The sequence below is a fragment of the Neophocaena asiaeorientalis genome, unplaced genomic scaffold (genome assembly GCF_003031525.2).
Source record: "Neophocaena asiaeorientalis asiaeorientalis breed wild unplaced genomic scaffold, Neophocaena_asiaeorientalis_V1.1 scaffold251, whole genome shotgun sequence".
In the NCBI taxonomy this organism is placed as follows: Eukaryota; Metazoa; Chordata; class Mammalia; order Artiodactyla; family Phocoenidae; genus Neophocaena; species Neophocaena asiaeorientalis.
In genome coordinates, this window is record NW_020173377.1 from 290,952 (window position 1) to 311,683 (window position 20,732).

The 20,732-nt window shown below is 44.2% G+C and overlaps 2 protein-coding genes across 5 annotated transcripts in view; one reads left to right on the plus strand and one right to left on the minus strand.

Annotated features, from left to right (window-relative positions):
* Window positions 1–3,784, plus strand: part of RBM15B (RNA binding motif protein 15B) — a 5,716-nt gene extending 1,932 nt beyond the window's left edge. The window contains exons 2-3 of the mRNA XM_024746487.1: window positions 1,546–1,688; window positions 2,783–3,784. Coding sequence (XP_024602255.1) covers window positions 1,546–1,587 — 42 coding nt within the window. The 3' untranslated portion in view covers window positions 1,588–1,688; window positions 2,783–3,784. The remainder of the gene's footprint in view (window positions 1–1,545; window positions 1,689–2,782) is intronic.
* DCAF1 (DDB1 and CUL4 associated factor 1) overlaps window positions 3,719–20,732 on the minus strand; it is an 85,878-nt gene continuing 68,864 nt past the window's right edge. The window contains exons 23-25 of one of the 4 annotated variants that reach the window (XM_024746485.1): window positions 15,313–15,321; window positions 8,970–9,222; window positions 3,719–4,694 (exon numbers count right to left, since the gene is read on the minus strand). In XM_024746485.1, the coding sequence (XP_024602253.1) occupies window positions 4,636–4,694; window positions 8,970–9,222; window positions 15,313–15,321 (321 nt within the window). In that variant the 3' untranslated portion in view covers window positions 3,719–4,635. Of the gene's footprint in view, window positions 4,695–4,718; window positions 5,841–8,969; window positions 9,223–15,312; window positions 15,322–20,732 lie in introns of those variants that run through there. The other 3 variants (XM_024746483.1, XM_024746486.1, XM_024746484.1) reach the window with 3 other exon arrangements.

Genomic DNA, 20,732 nt, shown 5'->3' on the forward strand with positions numbered 1-20,732 from the left:
CCCCACTCCAAAACTTATCCCCTTGGTTTGAATTCTCTGCTGCTTTATTTTGGTTCATTTGGTAGGGGACCAAAGTCCTCCCCCACCAAACTAAATTCTTAGGTTTTGGGTTTTTTTTTTTTTATTACAGTGATGAGAAAAATGAGAAGGGACTCCTGTCTTGTTGGTTTCTAGTGTATGAGATGATGTCTGCTGTGTTCTGTATTTTTTTATTTTTTGACTAACTGTATGGAAAGTTGTCAGTAAAGCCTTTGTCAGAGGATGGATTTTTAATCCTGTTCAGAGTCCTGGTTTAATCAAGTTTTTTTTTCTCAAAGGATGGAAGACTTCCCTGCTGCATGCACACAAATGCCCTACGTCATCTTTCCACCACTGGGGTATCTCACAGTCCTCCTGCATTGGTGGGTCTCAGCCCCTCAGCTCTTAGGGCTGAATCAGGACTTAACTCACATTTGTTTTTTATCTTGGCTGAGAGCAGGTGGGTTTCATTTTAGACCCTGCCATGCCAGATTGAGCAGAGCCCATGCACAGGAAGGGGTTGAGCCTAAGTCTAGCCAGCAGCTGTGGTAGTTTTTTGTTTTCTTGCCCTAAACAATGTGTGTGTCCATCAGTTTGAGCTGTAGCTGTTGAACAAAGCACCTAGTCTTCAGGCCTTTTTGAAAGCACGTAGACCTTAGCAGTTGTGTGGTCTTGTAGTCATGGGAGGAGCAGTGCAATATTGGGGTCTTGGTACCATGGATCCGTGAGGCCTCCTTTTCTTGTTCAGCCTCCCTTCTAGCCTTAATGCAGCAGCCCAGGGATACCCAGTTGGAGACAGCTGCCTCGGACTCCAAGGGACAGTGGAGGCCAAATGCTGGAATGGAGAGTGGGAGGCAGCTTTCCTTGGTTAATTCTTGAAACTTTCCCGGTGTTTGTGAATTCTGGCTTTTCTTTTGATTGTTCGGGGCTGATGTGTCAATGGAGTGGGCCTCTGCCCAGTCACTAGAGCTTTGTGAGGGACACTGAATCCCTGGCCTGAAGAGTTTTTGAGGTAGTACAGTGGGTTAGGAAAATGCTCTTGTTAACTGACATAACTTTCCCAGATACAAGTAGGCACTTATGCCTAGGCCTCTTGCCCTGATGTTGCAGAGGTGGGGACCACTGGGAGAGAGGTGCTTCTGTGGGGAAATGTCACAGTTGCCGAGGTGTTGGGCAGTGCTAGAGCTCACAGCCATTCAAGCTGAGCTACGGAGGAATGTGGAGGCATCAAGCTGGGAGGGAAAGATGGCTTGAAGTTCTGTGGCCACGCATCTCTACTAAGACAGTATGGCCAGCATTGGCAGATGAAGCCAGCAGTGTCAGGGACCAGGGAGGGAAATCAGTCACACAGCAGTTGTCACCATAGAGCACAGCCCAAACACTATTTTTCAGAATGTCTGTGGCAGTTTAGATGTTTTAAAAGGACCATTGTCAAGGCTGAGGGAGAACAGAAGCTCCAGTAAGGGAAATGAGCCCCCAAATGACCAGGAACTCCGGATTCTGTTGACCGTGCTGTCCTCTCTCTAGGTCTGGTCCACTACCCTGGCTGGCACGAGGCAGCGCAGGTGACAGCTGGGATGTGTTGAGAGAGACAGTTCGTGAGATGGAGGCGGGGGCTCAGTGCGGACCTCATGGACAATACATGCCTCTCCACAAGGACAGTGAAAGAGGTGACTTTTTGAGACCTTAGAGATTTAGAATAAACAGGGCAAGGAAGGCGCCTGGGGAAGTACTGCACTAGGCTTCAGCTGGTACTTGTGAGAGAAAATGCATGTTCATAACAAACACAAGAAGTGTTAAATGTGTTTATTTGCCTGTTTGTACTTGAGCTTTGGTCACAACTGCCAGGTGTCTGAGCAAAGCAGTGCGAGGCACAGTAGGCCACAGCTGCACCATTCCAGGCAGTTGGAACCACCAGAAGGAGGAATGGGCCTCATCTTGTTTAGAGCAGATGAGGTAGGGACGAATGCCTGGGTCACAGGCCAGAGCCGCCTTGCTGTATTAAGCCCAAAACTTCTCTGGGCTGTTCCTTCATAGAGTGGGTGCTCAGGACCCAGAATACTACACCTCCTAGTTTTCCCAGACAGAAACCTAGAAAGTCTGGCTGGAGAGGACACTTAAACCCTTGCTTTGTTAACCTGTCTTGAGGGATAGGTGCTTTCTGGCCCCAAATTGAACTACAGAGTTTTCCTGCTGTGTGACCATCCTCCTCTTCCTTGGACCCTCTTCTCAACTCCTTCCTTCCTCTCTTTAAGACAGCAGCTTCTGTAACGTCTCTCAGAAAGGCCTTGGCCAGCACTAGCAAGGGTAGGTCAGGTGGTCAAGCCCCTGGTTGATTTATGATGCTGCCCCCGGAGAGAGAACTATTTAACTGCAGGCAACCTGTGCCTCCACCTGGGGTTCAGGTTCTATCTGAGGTGTGGCTTAAAGGCAAAAGTCAACCTAAGGTGAAATTTGCCTCATTGGCGGTTTGCTACTATTCCGCGTGTTTCTTCCTAAGTGACTGAGATCATGAGCCCTGCCTGGCAGATAAAGAGAGCTGATGTTTCCTTAGCCTCTTAGGGCACTTCCCTAAGGGAGTGTTGTCAAGTTGAACAGGAGTGTGCTTTCTTATTGCAGGTCCCCATCTCCACCCAAGAGACCTGTGGGTGTTCCCAAGAGCTGCTGGCAGAGTTCAGGGAGACTGGCTCTGCTCAGTTAATGACTAGAATACAATGCGTTTAGTGCTTCTTGACTTTTAACCTGTTTTCTTCTAATGCACCAGCAGTCAAACTAGTCCACTGGTTAGGTGTTAGCAGTCCATTTAAGCTGAGGCATGAAGCAACCTAAGAGCTGAGACCTCTGCTCTCTAGAGGACCAAGAGGTGCCTGTGTGTGACACAGGACCAACCACTTCAGTGTGTGTGATGAACTGTATGGTGCTCCGAAGCCCAGCAGGGCTTCACCAGCCCCTGGTGAGTTTTAGCCGTCTTGTCTTGCTTATTTACTTCACAAATTTGTCCTCTTAGCGAAGGGAGAAAAGTCTCTTTAGCTATAAATACCTATATGATAGGAACCGGGCAAACTCAAAGGAAGAAAGAGACTAGGGTCTCCTATTTATTGTGGGTAAGAAGGGGGTGGGGTGGGGTGAGTAAAAAGGTAAACGCATCTGGTACTTTCCCTGGTGGTAGCACAGTTTAACCATAGGCCAGTTGTAGAGACCTGCAAACCCAGCCTGACCAAGCCCTAGCTGCCCCTAAACTGCCAAAACTGAAGAACTGCCCAGGTCTACTGTTGTACTCCCTTCAGAAAACAGTAATGACAGTCACCCAACTACAGGGATGACCAAAATGCTTTCACTCCCTAGCTTTGCCAGCTCATTGCTCCACAACCTCCCAGGACCCCTAACGTTCCAGCTCCACCAAATGTACTCTGGAGCTGCCTTCTTGCTTCAGAACCCAGGATAGAGAGAGGCGTGCGGAGTGGACAGTGCCCTGAGCACCTGCCTCTGCCCCCTGCCCAGTCCTCCTCGGGGCGAGCAGCAGACCAGGGTTAGATGCTGTGACTAAGCTGCTTTTCTCCCCAGAGTGCTTTATTTGGGCAGAACGTGTTCTCACCCCGTCCTGGGCTGCCTCTCTTGGAAGGCGTCTTTATTGCCTGGCTAGAGCTACAAGGAAAGGGACAGACCCCACTTTGGTAAAAGAGAACAGGGAAAGGCCATAAACAAAGAAAGACAGACTTGTAGTTTATTTTGTATTTTTTTTAAATAAATACACTTTACATTAAAAGGCCTTTGATTTGTACTTTCCACATTGGGGAGAAAGGGAAGAAAAAAAGATTTTTGAAAAACTGAATCACAAAGAAAAACAGAGGGAGTGAACTTATATCCTAAGTTCCCTCGACTCCACAAAAACCAATATCCACAATGACCTTGCTGCCCCCCCACCCCACCAAACCATGAAGGTGGGTAAGCCTAGGCATTTACTCAGCAAACAAGCAGCACCTCCTCCCCACCTCTGGCACAAAGGAAAACAAATTAACCTGACAGCATGAGGCAACAAAACAGGTTAAAAAAATCATATATTATATTTATAATAAAATATTCTTAATCCTTATCAATTTAAGAAACCACGGTTTTCCTTTTCATTTAAATACGTATGTAAAAATGCCTCTATTGTTATTTAGACATCATTTTCTTCCATAGAAAATGAACTGCAGGGACAAGAGACCTGGTGGATATAAGTTCATACCCTCAGTTATAAATGCCTTTTTTTTTTCTTTTTAAGTTTTATAAAAAACTATTTCTTGTTCTTTAAGTAAAGAACATTATACAAAGAAAATATATTGTGAAATAACCCCAGAGACGTGTTGGTTTTTTTTCCCCCTTGAGGAAAAGATATGTCCATCCTAGGAGAAGGGGGAAGCAGAATAGGGCCTAACCCCTGTTGTCTTTTTTTTGTGTGGTTATTGTTTTTAGAAGGACTCTCAGATTCCAGTGAGACTCTAAATCATAATCCTCTGAATGCAGGGCATGCAGTTCCTTAAAAGAGCCCTGGGAGAAAGGGAAGGGAAGATGTTTTGAATTCATTTGACTCAGTTTCTCGCCTGCCAAGAATCTCTTCCACGTGGTGATGGCTCCTCACTCATTTAGAGATAAGATGATGTCATCCTCCAAATCAGAGTTGTCAGAGCTGTCGGCTGAAAGGTAAGGAAAGGGAGAGACTAGATTACGCACTAGGCTTGTAGGAAGCTTTCAGGGAGAAAGCACCTGCATACACATAAATTTATGCCTGAGCATGGTTAATTACGTTTCCTGAAAAAAGAAAACATGTCAATTAACTCCTTGGAGCTGGCTCTGGAAAATAGACTGTTTGGGCAATGATGGTTACTCCTGGGACCTCTTGCTTGCTTACCTTTCAAAGGACCTGGACATGGTACCCTCTTGCTTCCTAGAGGTTCTTCCTCCTGCCTGAAAGGCCCTAAAGGGACCAGGCAAGCCCCCTCTGAAGCTTTCACCCATGGTGCTTTGAGTGGCTGCAAAGGGGCAGGGCCGATAGGAGCAGTGAGTGAGCCTGTGTAGTCCTTTGGCCTCTGGAGTCCCTCCGGTGGGCACAGGCCTGCCTGACCCCCCAGGACCACTAAAAAGGCAGGCTGAGCCCAAGCAAGGATGAGACTTCTCTTAAACTCGTCAGCCACTCTCTTCTCAGAAGACCTCATAAAGGCAGAGGTAGTCAGCCTGGGATTCATTCCTCTGAAATTTTCTAAATATAATCTGAAGGGAACAAATTCCCAAAAGATACAAGCCAGAGCTTGCAGCAATACGAGAAAAACTGGGCTGGAGGCCAGCAGGGAGTAGCTGTGGCACCCTGGAAGGTGGCACTGTGTCTGACCCTCTGCTTGACCATCTGCCTTCCAGGCAGTGAAAAGACCACATGAACACCTCTGGAAGGATCCATTAAGAGGTGAAACTAGGTGGTAACAGAAAGAACCCTCAAAGTGAGGTAGATGCACCTGTCTGGATGACAGAAATCGGAGAGAAACATAGTACCTAGCTCTAGTATTTGCTGAGTGAAGGTAAAGGAAAAATTCTAGTGCCCGTTTTGATCACTCTCAGCTTAGGAAGCTGTGAAACAATTTTAACAAGGTCCCCAGGGAAATAGGCCAGCAGGTCCTGAGCTGGAGCCCTGAAAATGCCCATAGGCCCTGGGGTTCCCATGAGGAGAGGGACAGCCACTGGTTCCAAAGAATCCCTCATCAGCCCTTTCCCACGTACCTGAGAGACTCCACTCGGGGAAAGCTGATGAAGAACTGCATGTTCCCAAACCTTCCATTCACTACAATCTCCTTTAGGAAGAAAACTGAAGTGGATAAAGTAAAACCAAGAAAAGCATGGCCGTGATAAAATGAAGTCCTGAAGGTAAGCAAAAGTGATGGCTGGAAAAACCAGTGTTCCTGGGTCTAACAGGGCACAAGCATGGCTTGACTTTATTGGTGAGGAGTAGGGAAAACAAGGTGGAGATCAAACTAATACCTGACACCGCTAAACCACAAACTAAGCCTCATCAGCTTCCTTGCTGAGAACTCCAGGAGGAAGTGAGCAGGGAAGGGGGTGACTCAGGCACAGCACTGTGTCCAAGGCCCATGGCAGACTGCGGAGAATCCCCTCATGCTCATGCGATCTATGAACCAACACTGCCACACCCACCTGCCTGAGACCTATTCTAACCATCAGCTGTAGAGCTACTAAGAATTAAGAATCTTAACCACTCTGCATCACACCCAAGGACTGTAAATGCAACTGGAGGAGGATAACACAGTCTTCCATAAGCAAATAATTGTCAGGCACAGGGTTTAACAGAGAACTTTCAGGGGTCAGGGGTGGTCAGGTGGCAGGACTCCCTTCTCTACCTTCCTTAGCCTTTTCTCATCCTCCAAATGTTGAAGAGACCCAAACTCAGACCCTGGTGGGGACCTCTCCCTCTGAAAGGCCCTGGAAGCAAAGGCAGTCAGTGTTAGTCCCTACCATGTTTATTTAACCTGTTGCTCTACAACATACAGGCTTTTGGGGTGGGGGGGTCAGAACTGACTGGAAAGAGAAACAAAGACCTCAGAGTCAAGGTGTCTCTCTTCCTAGGGCTGGGGTTCTGTATATGAAATCGATCGTTGGATCTCTGGGATCTGGGGCTTATGCAAGGTTACATGGGGGGCATGTGGGTGTGGTTTTCTATAGTTACAACAGCTTTCATCATATCCTAGAAGGGCTCCATAAACCCCGAAAGGTTAACAGCTAATACACCAGATGATTAGTGTAAGGCAAAATATCAGCAAACCAAGGATACGGAGGGTGGTCCTTGTGTCTGCTCTGTTTCGAGCCGCTATCAGTCTCTGTAAAACAGAGAAAGCAACAGAGTACATATGCTGCACATGCCACCACCTCAGTTCTAGAGCCCAAACTGACATGTCCTCAACTTGTCATCTATAATGGCACTTTCACATCATAAATATTCCCACCAAGTTAAAGTAACATTCTCTGATAGAATTAGGGTTTTCCAGATTACCTCTTGGGCTTAAAAGAATGAATTTCCTAGAATAAACAGTAAAACGCTATAAAGGAAGCAGTAATTTTACAGGCCAAATACAAAATTAATTTATATTCAAACTGAGAATGGAAAAATTAGTGATACTCTTAGGTCGGGGGTACCAGCTGCTCCCCTAACCTACCTTATATTACTCATAATTGAAGGGAAACAGAACTTGTGCCCACGTGTCACAGGTGACAAAGAAGTTTAGTAAAACTTTCCTTTTTATTCCCATCAATATTGTCATGTTTCCCTTGCCCCTGAGTCCCTCTTACCCGCCTCTCTGACCATCGCTAGGGACAAAGGAAATCCTCCTTCAATGAATCATCTCAACCTCCAAGTACCAAAAAATGGAAGTTGGCAAACAGCAGATGGGCAGATACAAGGCAATCCCTCCCACCCCACAGAGCTTCCTCAAAATGCAACTTTGGCAAGAGGACTTAGGTAAGAAAGTCAGTCTCCCCTAAGCCAACTGCCTTCAATCTTGAGCTCTAGAAGCATGTATAAGATTTATCCCAAAGAAAATGGATTTAGGTCACTGTGGAACAGGAGAATCTTATATGCTTAAATATATATACTGCCACCCACCCTCTCCTCTCCTACCATATATACACACTCCCTCCCTCCCTCCCACTGCCCCCAACACCAAACCCCAATGACTAAAAACCAAGCATCTACTCTGAAGAGGCTTGGAGTTTGCTGAGCTTAGGCCAATACAATAACATTTTCCGTAATGATGTAAATGTTCTACATCTGTGCTGTTCAATATGGTAGCCACATGTGGCTACTGAGCACTTGAAATGTAGACATGAAAATGAGGGACTGAATTTTAAATTTAATTAAAATTCTAATGGCCACAGGTGGTTACTGGCTACCATATTAGGCATAATACCTACCTTGGCTGTGAGAATGCTGGCCAGGTTAGCTACATGAAAAATGACTGAATATCACAGTGATTACTCCCCAGTCAGGCAGGGCAGCACTAGGAAGAACCAGCACCACAGCAAGCATGAGTCTGTCAACAGTGACACAGGTCACAGTGATGCTGCCAAATATGTCCTCTTAAAACATGCAGAGTATAGCAGCAGAGCTCGCAGACTCTTAGAACTATTAGGTGATTTACTCAGGGTCCATTAGTATAGGCAGGGGACAACTTGACTTCAGAAACCTGTTCTAATGGGAAGGTACTGGAAAAACTGGAGCTTGTTCTTCAAAACTTGGAATAGGAAAGGGGGGTGGGGGGGAAGGAAGCCAAAGAGAAACATCTGTTCCCTGGCCTTTAAGAGGGATTAAGCAAAAGCAGGCAGGAAGGGGCTGCAACCCACAAGAGGGCTTTTATTTCTTTACAACTTTAGAAAAGAGCAGGTACAGCACCCCCATGAGCAGCTGCATCTGATGATGTCAGCTCTGCCTCTTGGGAGAACTACACTTTTGCCCTCCAGTCTAAGGCTAATCCTCTGAAGCAGGGGTCGACAAACCTACAACCCATGGGCCAAACCAAGACCACCAACTATTTTTGTAAATAAAGTTTATTAGAACACAGCCACATCATTAATTTATGTCTTGTCTCTGGCTGCTCTCACACTACAACAGCAAAGCTGAGTAGCTGCAAAAGAGACCATTCAGCCCACAAAGCCAAAATTATTTACTGTCCAGCCTTTGTAGAAGTCTGCCAACCCCTGTTTTAAAGAGGTAATAGCCATTTGGTTACAGAGTCGTCATGACAGGAGCACTGAGGATAAGAGATGTGAAACTGCTTTTCCTCAAGGGCCCAGGTGGTGACTCTAGTTAATGAGGCGCAGAACCCTGGTGTGGCTTGCCCGCTGGGCTGGCACAGGGAAGGGCCCTTTCCCTAGGTACCCAAGCCCAGCCTCGTGGTCAGCCCTAGACTTACTGTCCCCCAGGATCAGTTCCACTTCCTCATCTGCATCAGAGTCTTCATCTTCTCCATCCTCTCCCTCCTCTAGCAGGTTTGCTAGCTCCTCATCAGAGGGAGAAAAGTCATTGTCGCCATCCTCCCCTGCGTTCTCATTGTTGTCATCCTCCTCCAACTCCGCCTCCAGCAATTGGTCAGTGTCAAGCTCATCTAAATCATCAGTGTCGTCATCATCTTCATCGTCATCTTCTTCCTCCTGTTCTTCCTCTTCCTGGTAAGACAGCATGAGGTCCATTAGGACAAACACAGAGACCCAGCCCATGTGGGCCACATGGGGAGTCTCTCTCCTCCTCAAAGGACAGAGGAGATAACAGTCAGTAGAGAGCATGGTAATCTAGGTTAGCACACACTTCATGGGCCAGCTTGACTCGTCAGTGAAGGCTGAGACAGGCACATACGTGTCCCCCAAGACACTCAAGCACTCCTCAGACAAGGACTACTGGTCACTCCACAAAGGCATTACTGGTCATGCAGCCCTTATCTAAGGAAATGGACAACACACTTCACAGAGGTCTCTGCCATCAACATTCTATGTTTCTAACTAATAATAAACCCCAAAGGGCTCTTCTCTCTATCCTGTATCAACCAAACCAAATGAAATCACTTGAGGCACTGGAACTAAAGCTTCTACCTGGAATCTAAAAAGCAGTGCTTTAATAAAACAGGAAGAACACAGCTGCTGAGTCACCAGCTCCTAAACCCTTCAAATTCTTGTCCTTGATCTTATTTATAACCATGTATGTGGGTCAGCACCTCTGACGGTGCTATCACAAGCATCCAATGATCTGAATGTCCAACAAAATAGACTTACCACTAAAGAGATACTTGCATTTTCTGTTACAAGCCACACACACACCAAAAAAGTATGCTAGAGAAATTGTCCAGCCTTCTGTTCCCTCCAAACTGTTTCCCTTCAAGCAAGAGAGGACACGACGACATCTCTTTGCTTTCCTAAGAACGACAGGTGTCCCCAAGTTAAAGTGACCAACATTCAGTCACTAATCCTTCTGCTCAAACATCAACTGTCAGCACTGCCAGTAGCAAAAGGATTCTAATTCCTGCAATAATAAAATATAAAATTCATTTAACACACCAGCCTAATAAAAGTCAAGACAAAACAAGCCCTACATTAGTAGAAAAAATCTTTAAAAACATTTTGGAAGTGCTTTTTAAAAAAGGGGGGGGGTGGATTTCCCCAGTGGAACAGTGGTTAAGAATCTGCCTGCCAATGCAGGGGACACAGGTTCGATCCCTGGTCTGAGAAGATCCCACATGCCACGGAGCAACTCGTGCACCACAACTACTGAGTTTGCAAGCCACAACTACTGAAGCTCGTGTGCCTAGAGCCCATGCTCCGCAACAACAGAAGCCACCACAATGAGAAGCCCGTGCTCACCACAACTAGCAAAAGCCTTGGCGCAGCAACAAAGACCCAACACAGCCAAAAAAAAAAGTGCTGCCGCGTGCCAATCACTTAAAAACCAAACACTGCTTATCCAGCCACTAGTGTTCATCAGCTGTAAAGTAAACTAGGCTCATATTCATCAGGGTAGCTCTGCTTTATGAACTTTTGATAATTTTGGAACCACCATTTAGAGGCTTTTTGATTTGCTGTTTGACCCACTGATTTAGACTTTCCAACAATTTCTGGCAGCTACGTGGGAATAACTGGCCCCTTTAAATACCCAGTATTCCTAATGCCTGTATAAGTATGTGTCCACACCAGGGTTTATGTGTGTGCGTGTGTGTGAACGTACCGCCATGATAACCTGAGACCACTGTTCCACAGCCTGGCCACACGTGACCTCCATGTGGACAGCTACTAAGCATCTGCCCACTGGAAAGGAACTGAGAATGCCTGAAGGCAGTAACAATAAACTGACGCACAGACAAGCTTCTGGCCCTACAAATATATCAGCTCATACAAATAACAAGGGAAAAGAGAGAGGAGTCAAAATTCAGGGAAATAATTCAAAGTATTTACCAGATTACAACTTTTGCCTCTTTTTTCCACACGTTTTCAGGGATCTGACCAAAATTAGTTCAAATTAATAAAGTTCCTTCAGTTAAAAAGAAGCACATTAAAAAGAGTATCCAGGGCTTCCCTGGTGGCGCAGTGGTTGAGACTCCGCCTGCCGATGCAGGGGACACGGGTTCGTGCCCCGGTCCGGGAAGATCCTACATGCCGCGGAGCGGCTGGGCCCGTGAGCCATGGCCGCTGAGCCTGCGCGTCGGGAGCCTGTGCTCCGCAACGGGAGAGGTCACAACAGTGAGAGGCCCGCGTACCGCAAAAAAAAAAAAAAAAAAAAAGAGTATCCAGGGCCCTGTGTTTCTTAAGCCTCTGTGGAATAGAATAATTACATGAAGATAGTGTTAATTATTTTTATTTTTGATTCTGAAGTTAATTTAGTACACAGTTATTGATATATACACTCATCATTGTTTTTGGAGTATGGGATAGGAGAAAATGCCCAGGCTTTGGGATCCAACAAGCCTGGGTTAGAATCCTGGCTCTGCCAATTACATGCTGTATGAACTTGGGCAATTACATACATTTTCAATGTCTCAGGATAGAATAACTTTTAAAGGCCCACAGTTGAGTGAGTATGTAAAAGGCTAAACTGTTCAAACAGGCACCTGTTAGCCAGCAAATTTAAGGAAGATTGTTCTTCATTTCTAAAAACATCAAAACTTAGCTGATCCAGGAGAACTAAGAAAAAGCTCCAAAGTCAAGAGCAATCCTAGAAAATAGGTCAACCAGGGTCTAAGGTTTGAACTACAGATACCATTCCAAATTCTTCCAGAAGCCTACTTTTACTTAATCTTGTAGCAGAAGAAATAATTTATATTTATTCATCCCAGAAGGCCATGATGACATATGTGACAACAGGAGAAGGGAAATGAATAGGAAGGGGAGGCCTACCTGAATCTCAAACACATCACTTCATCATTTATACTCTGGATTTAATGACCAGTGGTTTAACATGTATTTTGTTACACATGGATATGGCCATAAACTCACTTTCTAAATTTTAAATCTGAAACGTGGAGCATGAAACAGAACAGAGGCTCACAAGATCTATCCAAAGTGCTGTGGTAGAATCTAATTCTGTGGTTGAACCCAAAAGAGTCTAGGAAGCAATTTTAAGAGCATTCTTACAGGTTTAAGTACCTGGTTAGTAACATGAGGCCCTCTCCTTCATATCTAGAGAATAAAGCTTCCACTAATGAGTGGTCAAAAAAGTGGTCCAAAAAACCAAAAATTATTACTTAATGAAAAAAGCAAATCTTGCTAGAATCCCGATTCAAGTCCAGCAACATTTAGATGTTTTGGATCCAGGAATATTGATTTTTTTAAAAATTCTCTAAGACCTCTCTTTTAGAGCTTAGAAACAGGAATTCAGGGCCACGCTGTTTTAAACTACTAATAAATTCTCCTACAGAAAAAATTCTAAAACTCTTCCCTTCTTGGTTCCATCTTAAGTCAAGTTCATGGTTACCCAAAGGCCCAAACCCCTGCAGATAAATCAACCCACTCCTCTCCTGTACAGAGAACAGGTCAACTGGCATAAGCTCCCTCAGCTGCCCTCTGGTCCCTCACCACATCTAAACCTGACTTCAACCATAGTCTGAGGAAGAAGAAAGCCTTCCACTTCCGCTCTGGACCTCAGTCCACCCCTGGTCCTTATTACCATGCTGCACCTTCCTCATGCTCACTCCACTCACAACCACCCTCACACTTGGCTCCACTAGCTTTCTTACCTTCTCTGAAGAAAGTCAGCTTCCCCAAACCTAACAACTTCTCAATCTACACAGGCTTTAAACTCCTTCCATCTATAGACTTTTGGGTAACCTGAACCTTACTCCTGGCCTCCAAGTCCTCAGCCACCACTTGCTCACTCATCCACTCACTCTGTCTTCTATTCCTCTAACACTTGACGGTCCGGCTTCTGCCCACAGCATTCCACAGTGTAGCAGGTAATGGTATGTGCTCTGGAGCCAGGCTGCCTCACAGGATCCAAACTCTGCTGACACTATGTTTACTTAGCCTCATAGGGTTGTTGATAGGATTTAATGGGGGAAAAAATGTGTATACATGTTGTATATAATCTCTTTGGAAAGTGCCTGGCATATACTAAGTGGTCAGATAGTCTGTTGCTCCTATTATAATAACTGGAAGCTTCCTAAAGGAAAATGAAGGCCTGAATGGCCAACCACGGGGCTTCTCTACAATGACTGACACTAACCAATCCTGGCTTCCACACTGGGCTGCTGATCTTTACCTGATCCCTTCCAGATCTCCTAGGCATAAAGGTTCCTACAACTTAAAATTTATTTCTGCCTTTACATTTCCTCTCATTCATAAATCCTGAACTCACATTAGATAACTCTACCCATTTGTACCACAGAAACTTCTAAAACTGAACTGAAAGCACCCCCTAAACCTAGCACCTTTCCCACACTTCTCCCAGTTACCAGATGAAACCTCAAACATCTTTCACTTCTCCCACTTTCACGGCTTCACACCCAGTTAGTTAATGTCACTCACAGACCTGGGGTGCCCAGCACTTCCCTCTCATTCCACTCACCTACTGCATTCTCCCTCCTCCTGTCTACCTCCAGTCTCTCCAACTGTCTATGGTCTTATCCCTTCCCAGATCAAAAAATCCAGGCACTCCATAATGCTGCCCACATTACAGAATTACAACAGAAGCAATGATTACTAAACAACCATTTAATGCCAACTTCTCTAAATCTTAATTTCTTATTAAATGAGAGGATTTAATTATATCACTGGTTCCTACTCAGGTATGGCCATCAGAATGTGTATTTTGGAGCACTGGGAAAGTTCTCCAAAATACACATGCCTAAACCCCACCCAGGGTCCAGGCTGACAGAACCAATCTTTACAAATTAATCTCCAACAGGAGGATTTTGGAAAGGTGCCCCAGGAATTGTGGAGTGCACCGTAATGAAGAACCACTGTACAAGATGACCTCTGGTTCTAAAATTCTACTCTCCTGTAATAATGTACCCTATCCAAAGACTCCCAATGACAGAACCAAAAAGGTGAATACAGGCACCCCTTGTTTTATTGCAATTACACTTTGCAGATACTGCGGGGTTTTTTGTTTTTGTTTTTGTTTTACAAATTGAAGGTTTGAAGCAACCCTGCATCGAGCAAATCTGTCAGCACTATTTTCCCAACAGCATTTGCTCACTTCATGTCTCATGTCACATTTTGTAATTCTCAGAATTTCAAACTTTTTCATTATTATTATTATAATTGTTATGGTGATCTGTGATCAGTGATCTTTGATGTTATTATTACAACTCCCTGAAGGCTCAGATGATGTTTAGCATATTTGGCAATAAAGTATATTTTAATTAAGGTATGTACACCTAATAAACTATAGTACAGTGTAAACATAACTTTTATATGCACTGGGAAACCAAAAAAATTCATGTGACTTGCTATATTGCAATATTTGCTTTAATGCAGTAGTATGGAACTGAACCCACAATATCTCCAAGGTATTCCTGCATAGGTATTACCACTGACCTTCCCTCCTCCTATCAAACTGTCTTGCTCTCTAGGACTTAATTTGATTTTCTTTTAACTAGTGCACCATTTGTTTCTAGACCATTCAAAATTCTTCTTGAATACATGTCTATTTTTCAAGAGAAACAGCTTTTAGCTTACACTGCCTTCAAAAATATAACCAATCTCTTAGAAGAACACCAAACCTCTCATCATACTTTAAAAACAGTTAATCTAAAAACTAGTATAGGGCTTCCCTGGTGGCACAGTGGTTGAGAGTCCACCTGCCGATGCAGGGGACACGGGATCGTGCCCCGGTCCAGGAAGATCCCATATGCCGCGGAGCGGCTGGGCCTGTGAGCCATGGCCGCTGAGCCTGTGCGTCCGGAGCCTGTGCTCCGCAACGGGAGAGGCCACAACAGTGAGAGGCCCGCGTACTGCAAAAAAAAAAAAAAAAAACAAAAAAAACTAGTATAGCTTTTTAAAAAATGCAATTAAAACCTGAGCCTACTGTCTTGACATTTCAACGTCATATTTGCAAAATTTAAACTCTTGCTTCTCCTCCTGACACTTGTTCCTGTTGTTAACTATCCTTAAATGCTATAGATTCATTTCAGGGTCATAAACACTTGTGCTTTTCTCTCCTCATCAGCAGAATCTAATTCACATATATTTTAAATTTCTTAGTTGGGAAAAAAAGGCTTTTCAGGAATCACTGACCAAGCTTACAGCAGGTGTGTAATCAGTAAAGACTCTTACCATCCGCTTCTAGGCAGTGGAGAACACACAGGAAGCACAGCACACAGTGTGTCCCAGATTCCAAAGTGGAGTGGAGAAAAGAAAGATTATTCCCTTGTTTTGTTTTTGGTTTTAAAAGAAACTTAAGATTAACTATAATTAGTTGAAATGTACTGGCTTTTCAAAATCTTCGAACAATGATCAATTACTAATCTTTGGTTTTATAATTTTCCTAAAAGTTAACATCAAAGTTGACTGAATTGATTTTTAAAAACAACACATATACCGAAATTCCAATGGATAATGAGTTTTGATAAGTGCCTAGCTTTATCTCTGCTTTCACCAAATGCCTGAAGGCTGGCAGGAATCAAATATTATAGCTGTCAAATACATTGTATTATGTTTTCATTCAACAATACAGTGGTACAGTTCATCCCTTCTTGTTAATCTCCAAGCTTATTTAAACAGAAGGGCAAAAGACAAACATTTTTATGTATGTAAATTATATCTCAATAAAGCTTTTTCAATCAATAAAAACCATTTATATAGGCACTTTATGCTAGACCATCTTATCAGATGGCAGCTGACCATTCAGGATTCTGAGTTTATTTTGCTAAGGTAAAAAGGCAAATTCAAAGGTGTTGGTCACAGGTGCCTGCATCCCTGAGCCATGCAAGTCATACCTGGAACATCTGAGAAGACCTGACAGCAGATATCTGGACTAGGACAAAACTCTGACTAGCAAATGACTCAAATGAAAATGAAGTCTCCAGTTTTAAAATCAGGTGAAGCAAACAAAGGAAAGTAAGTTAAAAAAAAAATCAAGCTGATACAGGGAAGAGGTGATGAGGAGAAATCTGATGAAGATAGTAAATACAGGAAAACACCACTGCAAGATACTAAGAGGACATGTGAATCAACAGAATTAAGGTTACAAAGGAAGCCTGCTTAAATAGATACAGTATTATCACACTGAAACATATCTGAATCAAAAACCAAAATGTCAAGGGCTTAGGGGGAAAAAACTTCTCTAACGGATGTCCTTCGAACATGAAATGCACCAGCTGATCCCTAAGGACAGTGGTATCAGTATGTGCCATGCAGTGTGGCTTGACCCTAAGAAATCCAGAAACAGTGCTAAGTCACTCACAGTGCACACCTACACAGACACCTACTCCTCTTCCACCTAGAAACCTTTCAGGCCCTTCCACAGACTGAGCCCTAGGGCCACTCGTTAGGGCCCTCTTGAGTCTGTCCCTCTTGGCCTTGGCTGTCTATGCCTCTATTTTTCCTTCCTGAACCAGAGTCAGAAGTCCTAAACACCACCCTACCTCTCTCTAGTATCTTTCTCCCTTAACCTCTCAAAATGAAAGTTAAATAGAACCACAGAAGAATGAACCAGTCTCTTCTCTGACCCAAGCCTCCCTGTAGAGGGTGGAATGAGAAGAGAAGAACACTTAGGGTGTTCCTTTATGGTGGTCTCTTGCTTCCACAGCCAGCCACCCAAGATTCACTTCTCATCCATCACTCCAAATCTGCAAGAAGAATGAGGCCAAACCCAATAATAGCCCCCCAGCATCTAAAATATCTAGCTTCTCTTTTCTTGACCTCCGCCAAGACAGACATCAGGTATCACATGGACCCATGTGACAGCTCCCAGAGAAGACTGTTGCCCACTGCTTTGTAAACTGCAAGCATGTGGGAGAGTAGGAATAATGGTGTTGATAAATAACTTTAAATAAACCCAGTTTTTGCTTCAGATTTACAGTTCAACAAGTAACATCCAAGAAGCTTGAGACAAATCTGATATCTTGTAGTGATCTATAATGAGAGGGGTAGTGATGAATGAACCCATGGAGGACGAGACAGTCTGCAGCCACCTGTACCACTATAATATACCAACAAACAGCTTGACAACATCACCTTCTATACCTACTCAAGGATAAACTACATCTTGATTCACGACAGCTAAAGTGGAAAAGAGTATGCATTAAGGGAAGGTGGTGTCTAAGGAAGCCAAAGGCCACAAGAATAAAAGACCAGACACTATTAAGAAACTGACTCAAAGCAACTACTTGATGTTTGGAGGATCTAATACCACTTGCAAGCTCTGGTATGAAGAAATACTAGCAACACATATGAGTTAAACACTGCTGCATTCAAGAAAACATGAAGATCCATGTCACAAATAAATCAAAGATCTCAAGTATCCATCTGAAGACCTCTCCCTTTTACCCAGATCTCACAACTCACATGAGGTTTAAATACTGTGGGATCCTCTCACCCATGAAACCAAGGAAATCAACTGAGGACTCTATAGGCCAAGCAGCCGGAAAGCATTAAAGGAAATCCCTTCTATAATAGGGATTTCCTAGCTGTATCTGGTGAAGTGGTTTAAACTCTGGAACCTAACCGTCCTTTATAATAAATATGGTATTTAAAAACCTGTGGTACTGCTTCTGGTTTCTAGGCACATAAGAAGCTAGAAGTTGCCATTCCACCTTAACAAGTAAAAAGCTGAACAACTAAAAAGATCAGTAACTCTTCTTAGATTCGACAGAGAAGTGGGGTGACAGGGCAAACCACTGCCCCCAAATTGGAGAAATACAGAGAATTGCAACTTGCCAGAGCATAAACCCAGAAACACAAACCTCCACAGGAACTAGTACCAAGGCAGGAAAACCTGAACTGTAACTGACCAGTGGCTGGAGACAATTCTGAGCAAAGTCTGAGAGAGAAAAACTTCTGAGGCCAGTCATCAGGGCCCCCACACATTTATGAGTTTTACCTCTGGAACTTGACCTGGTTCTGGTGGTGAATATTGGAGAAAAATCCCCTAGTGCTTCTGGCAGGGGGAAGAGAAAAGGTAACATTTTGAAATACATCACAGCATTCTGTTCTTAACAAGGGCTACCCTAAGGAGAAACTATTTAACCAGAGCTTGAACTGCTGAAGGAAGGGAAATACCCAATTCCAGCCCACTCTAGCCATCTATACCATCAAAAGGAGGTGGAAAAAAATGAGATGTGTGAAGTTCACAGTACAGAGGTACAGACTTGTTAAAAGACTAAGACCTAGTTATAAGACTAAAAAATGCTTCCCCTTCCTCCACATCTTACCACCACATTCTAAAGGCCTACAACAGTTCCTTTTATCCAGCACATCATGTCCAGCTATCAAGAAAAATTACAAGGGACTTCCCTGGTGGCACAGTGGTTAAGAATCCACCTGCCAATGCAGGGGACATGGATTCATCGCTGGTCTGGGAGGATCCCATATGTCACAGAGCAACTAAGCCTGTGTGCCACAATTACTGAGCCTGCACTCTAGAGCCCGTGAGCCACAACTACTAAAGCCCACGCACCTAGAGCCCGTGCTCCGCAACAAGAGAAGCTACCACAGTGAGAAGCCCACACACATGGGCTTCTAGAGAAAGCCCATGCACAGCAACAAAGACCCAAGGCAGCCAAAAAGAAAGGAAGGGAGGAGAGGGGAGGCAAGGCGAGGGGAGGGGAGGAAAAATTACAAGACATACTAAAAGGAAAAGAAAAACACAGTTTGAAGAGACAATGTAAGCATCAGAACCAGACTCAGATATGGGAAGGATTAACAGACCAGGAATTTAAAACATCTATGATTAAGATGCTAAGGGCAGGGCTTCCCCGGTGGCGCAGTGGTTGAGAGTCCGCCTGCCGATGCAGGGGACATGGGTTCGTGCCCCAGTACTCTCTAATGAATTAAGTAGACAGCATGCAAGAATAGATGGACAACAGAAGCAGAGAGATGGAAGTTCTAAGAACCAAAAAGAAATGCTAGCAATCAAAAAAATACTGTGACAGAAATGAAGAATGCTTTTGATGGGATTTCTTAGTGGATGGACACTGCTAAGGAAAGAATCTCTGAGCATGAGGATATCTCAATAGATACCACCAAAACTAAAAAGCAAAGAGAACAAAGACTGAAAGACACAGAACAGAATATCCAATAACAACTGTGGGATAACTACAAAAGGCATAACATACATGTAGTGGAAATTCTAGAAGCAGAAGAAAAAAAAAGAACAGAAGAGATACTTGAAACAATAATGACTGAAAATGTCCCCCAAATTAATGTCAGATACCAAACCAAAGATCCAGGAAGCTCTGAGAAAACTGAGCAGGATAAATGCCCAAAAAGACCCCACACCTAGTGACATCATTTTTTAAACCACAGAAAATCAAAGATAAAGAATAAATCCTGAAAGAAACCAGAGGGGAAAAACATCTTACCTATAGAGGAACAAAGAAAAAAATTACACCCAATGTGTCCTCCAAAACCAGGAAAGCAAGAAGAGAGTGGAATGGAGTATTAAAAATGTTGAGAGGGCTTCCCTGGTGGCGCAGTGGTTGAGAATCTGCCTGCTAATGCAGGGGACAGGGGTTCGAACACTGGTCTGGGAAGATCCCACATGCTGCGGAGCAACTAGGCCCGTGAGCCACAACTGCTGAGCCTGCACATCTGGAGCCTGTGCTCCGCAACAAGAGAGGCCGCGATAGTGAGAGGCCCGCGCACCACGATGAAGAGTGGCCACCGCTTGCCACAACTAGAGAAAGCCCTCGCACAGAAACGAAGACCCAACAGAGCCAAAAATAAAAATAAATAAATTAAAAAAAAAAAAATTGTTGAGAGACCAAAACCACCAACCTATAATTCCATACCATGTGAAAGTATCCTTCAAAAGTGAAGGAGAGCAACTTCCCTGGTGGTCCAGTGGGTAAGACTCTACGCTCCCAATGCAGGGGGCCTGGGTTTGATCCCTGGTCGGGGAACTAGATTCCGCATGTTGCAACTAAGAGTCCGCATGCCTCAACTAAGAAGTTTGTGTGCCACAACTAAGAAGAAGTCCACACGCTGCAGAGAAGATCCCACGTGCCACAACTAAGACCTAGCACAGCCTAAATAAATTTTTAAAAAGTGAAGGAAAAATACTTTTTCAGACAAACAAAAACAGAGAATTTGTTGCCAGTAAACCTGTTTTGCAAGAAATGTTAAAAGAGGGCTTCCCTGGTGGCTCAGTGGTTAAGAATCCACCTGCCAATGCAGGGGACACGGGTTCGAGCCCTGGTCTGGGAAGATCCCACATGCCACAGAGCAACTAAGCCCATGCACCACAACTACTGAGCCTATGTGCCACAAGTACTGAAACCCACGTGCTTAGAGCCCGTGCTCTGCAACAAGAAGCCACAACGATGAGAAGCCCGCGCACCACAATTAAAAGTAGCCCCCACTTGCCACAGCTAGAGAAAGCCCGCGTGCAGCAAAGAAGACCCAACACAGCCATAAATAAATAAATATAGATAGATAGAAATGGTAAAAGAAATTCTTCGGAGAGAAGGAAAAAAGTTAGAAACTCTGAATATATTAAGGAAGAGCACTGGATAAGGAATAAGTGAAGGTAGAAT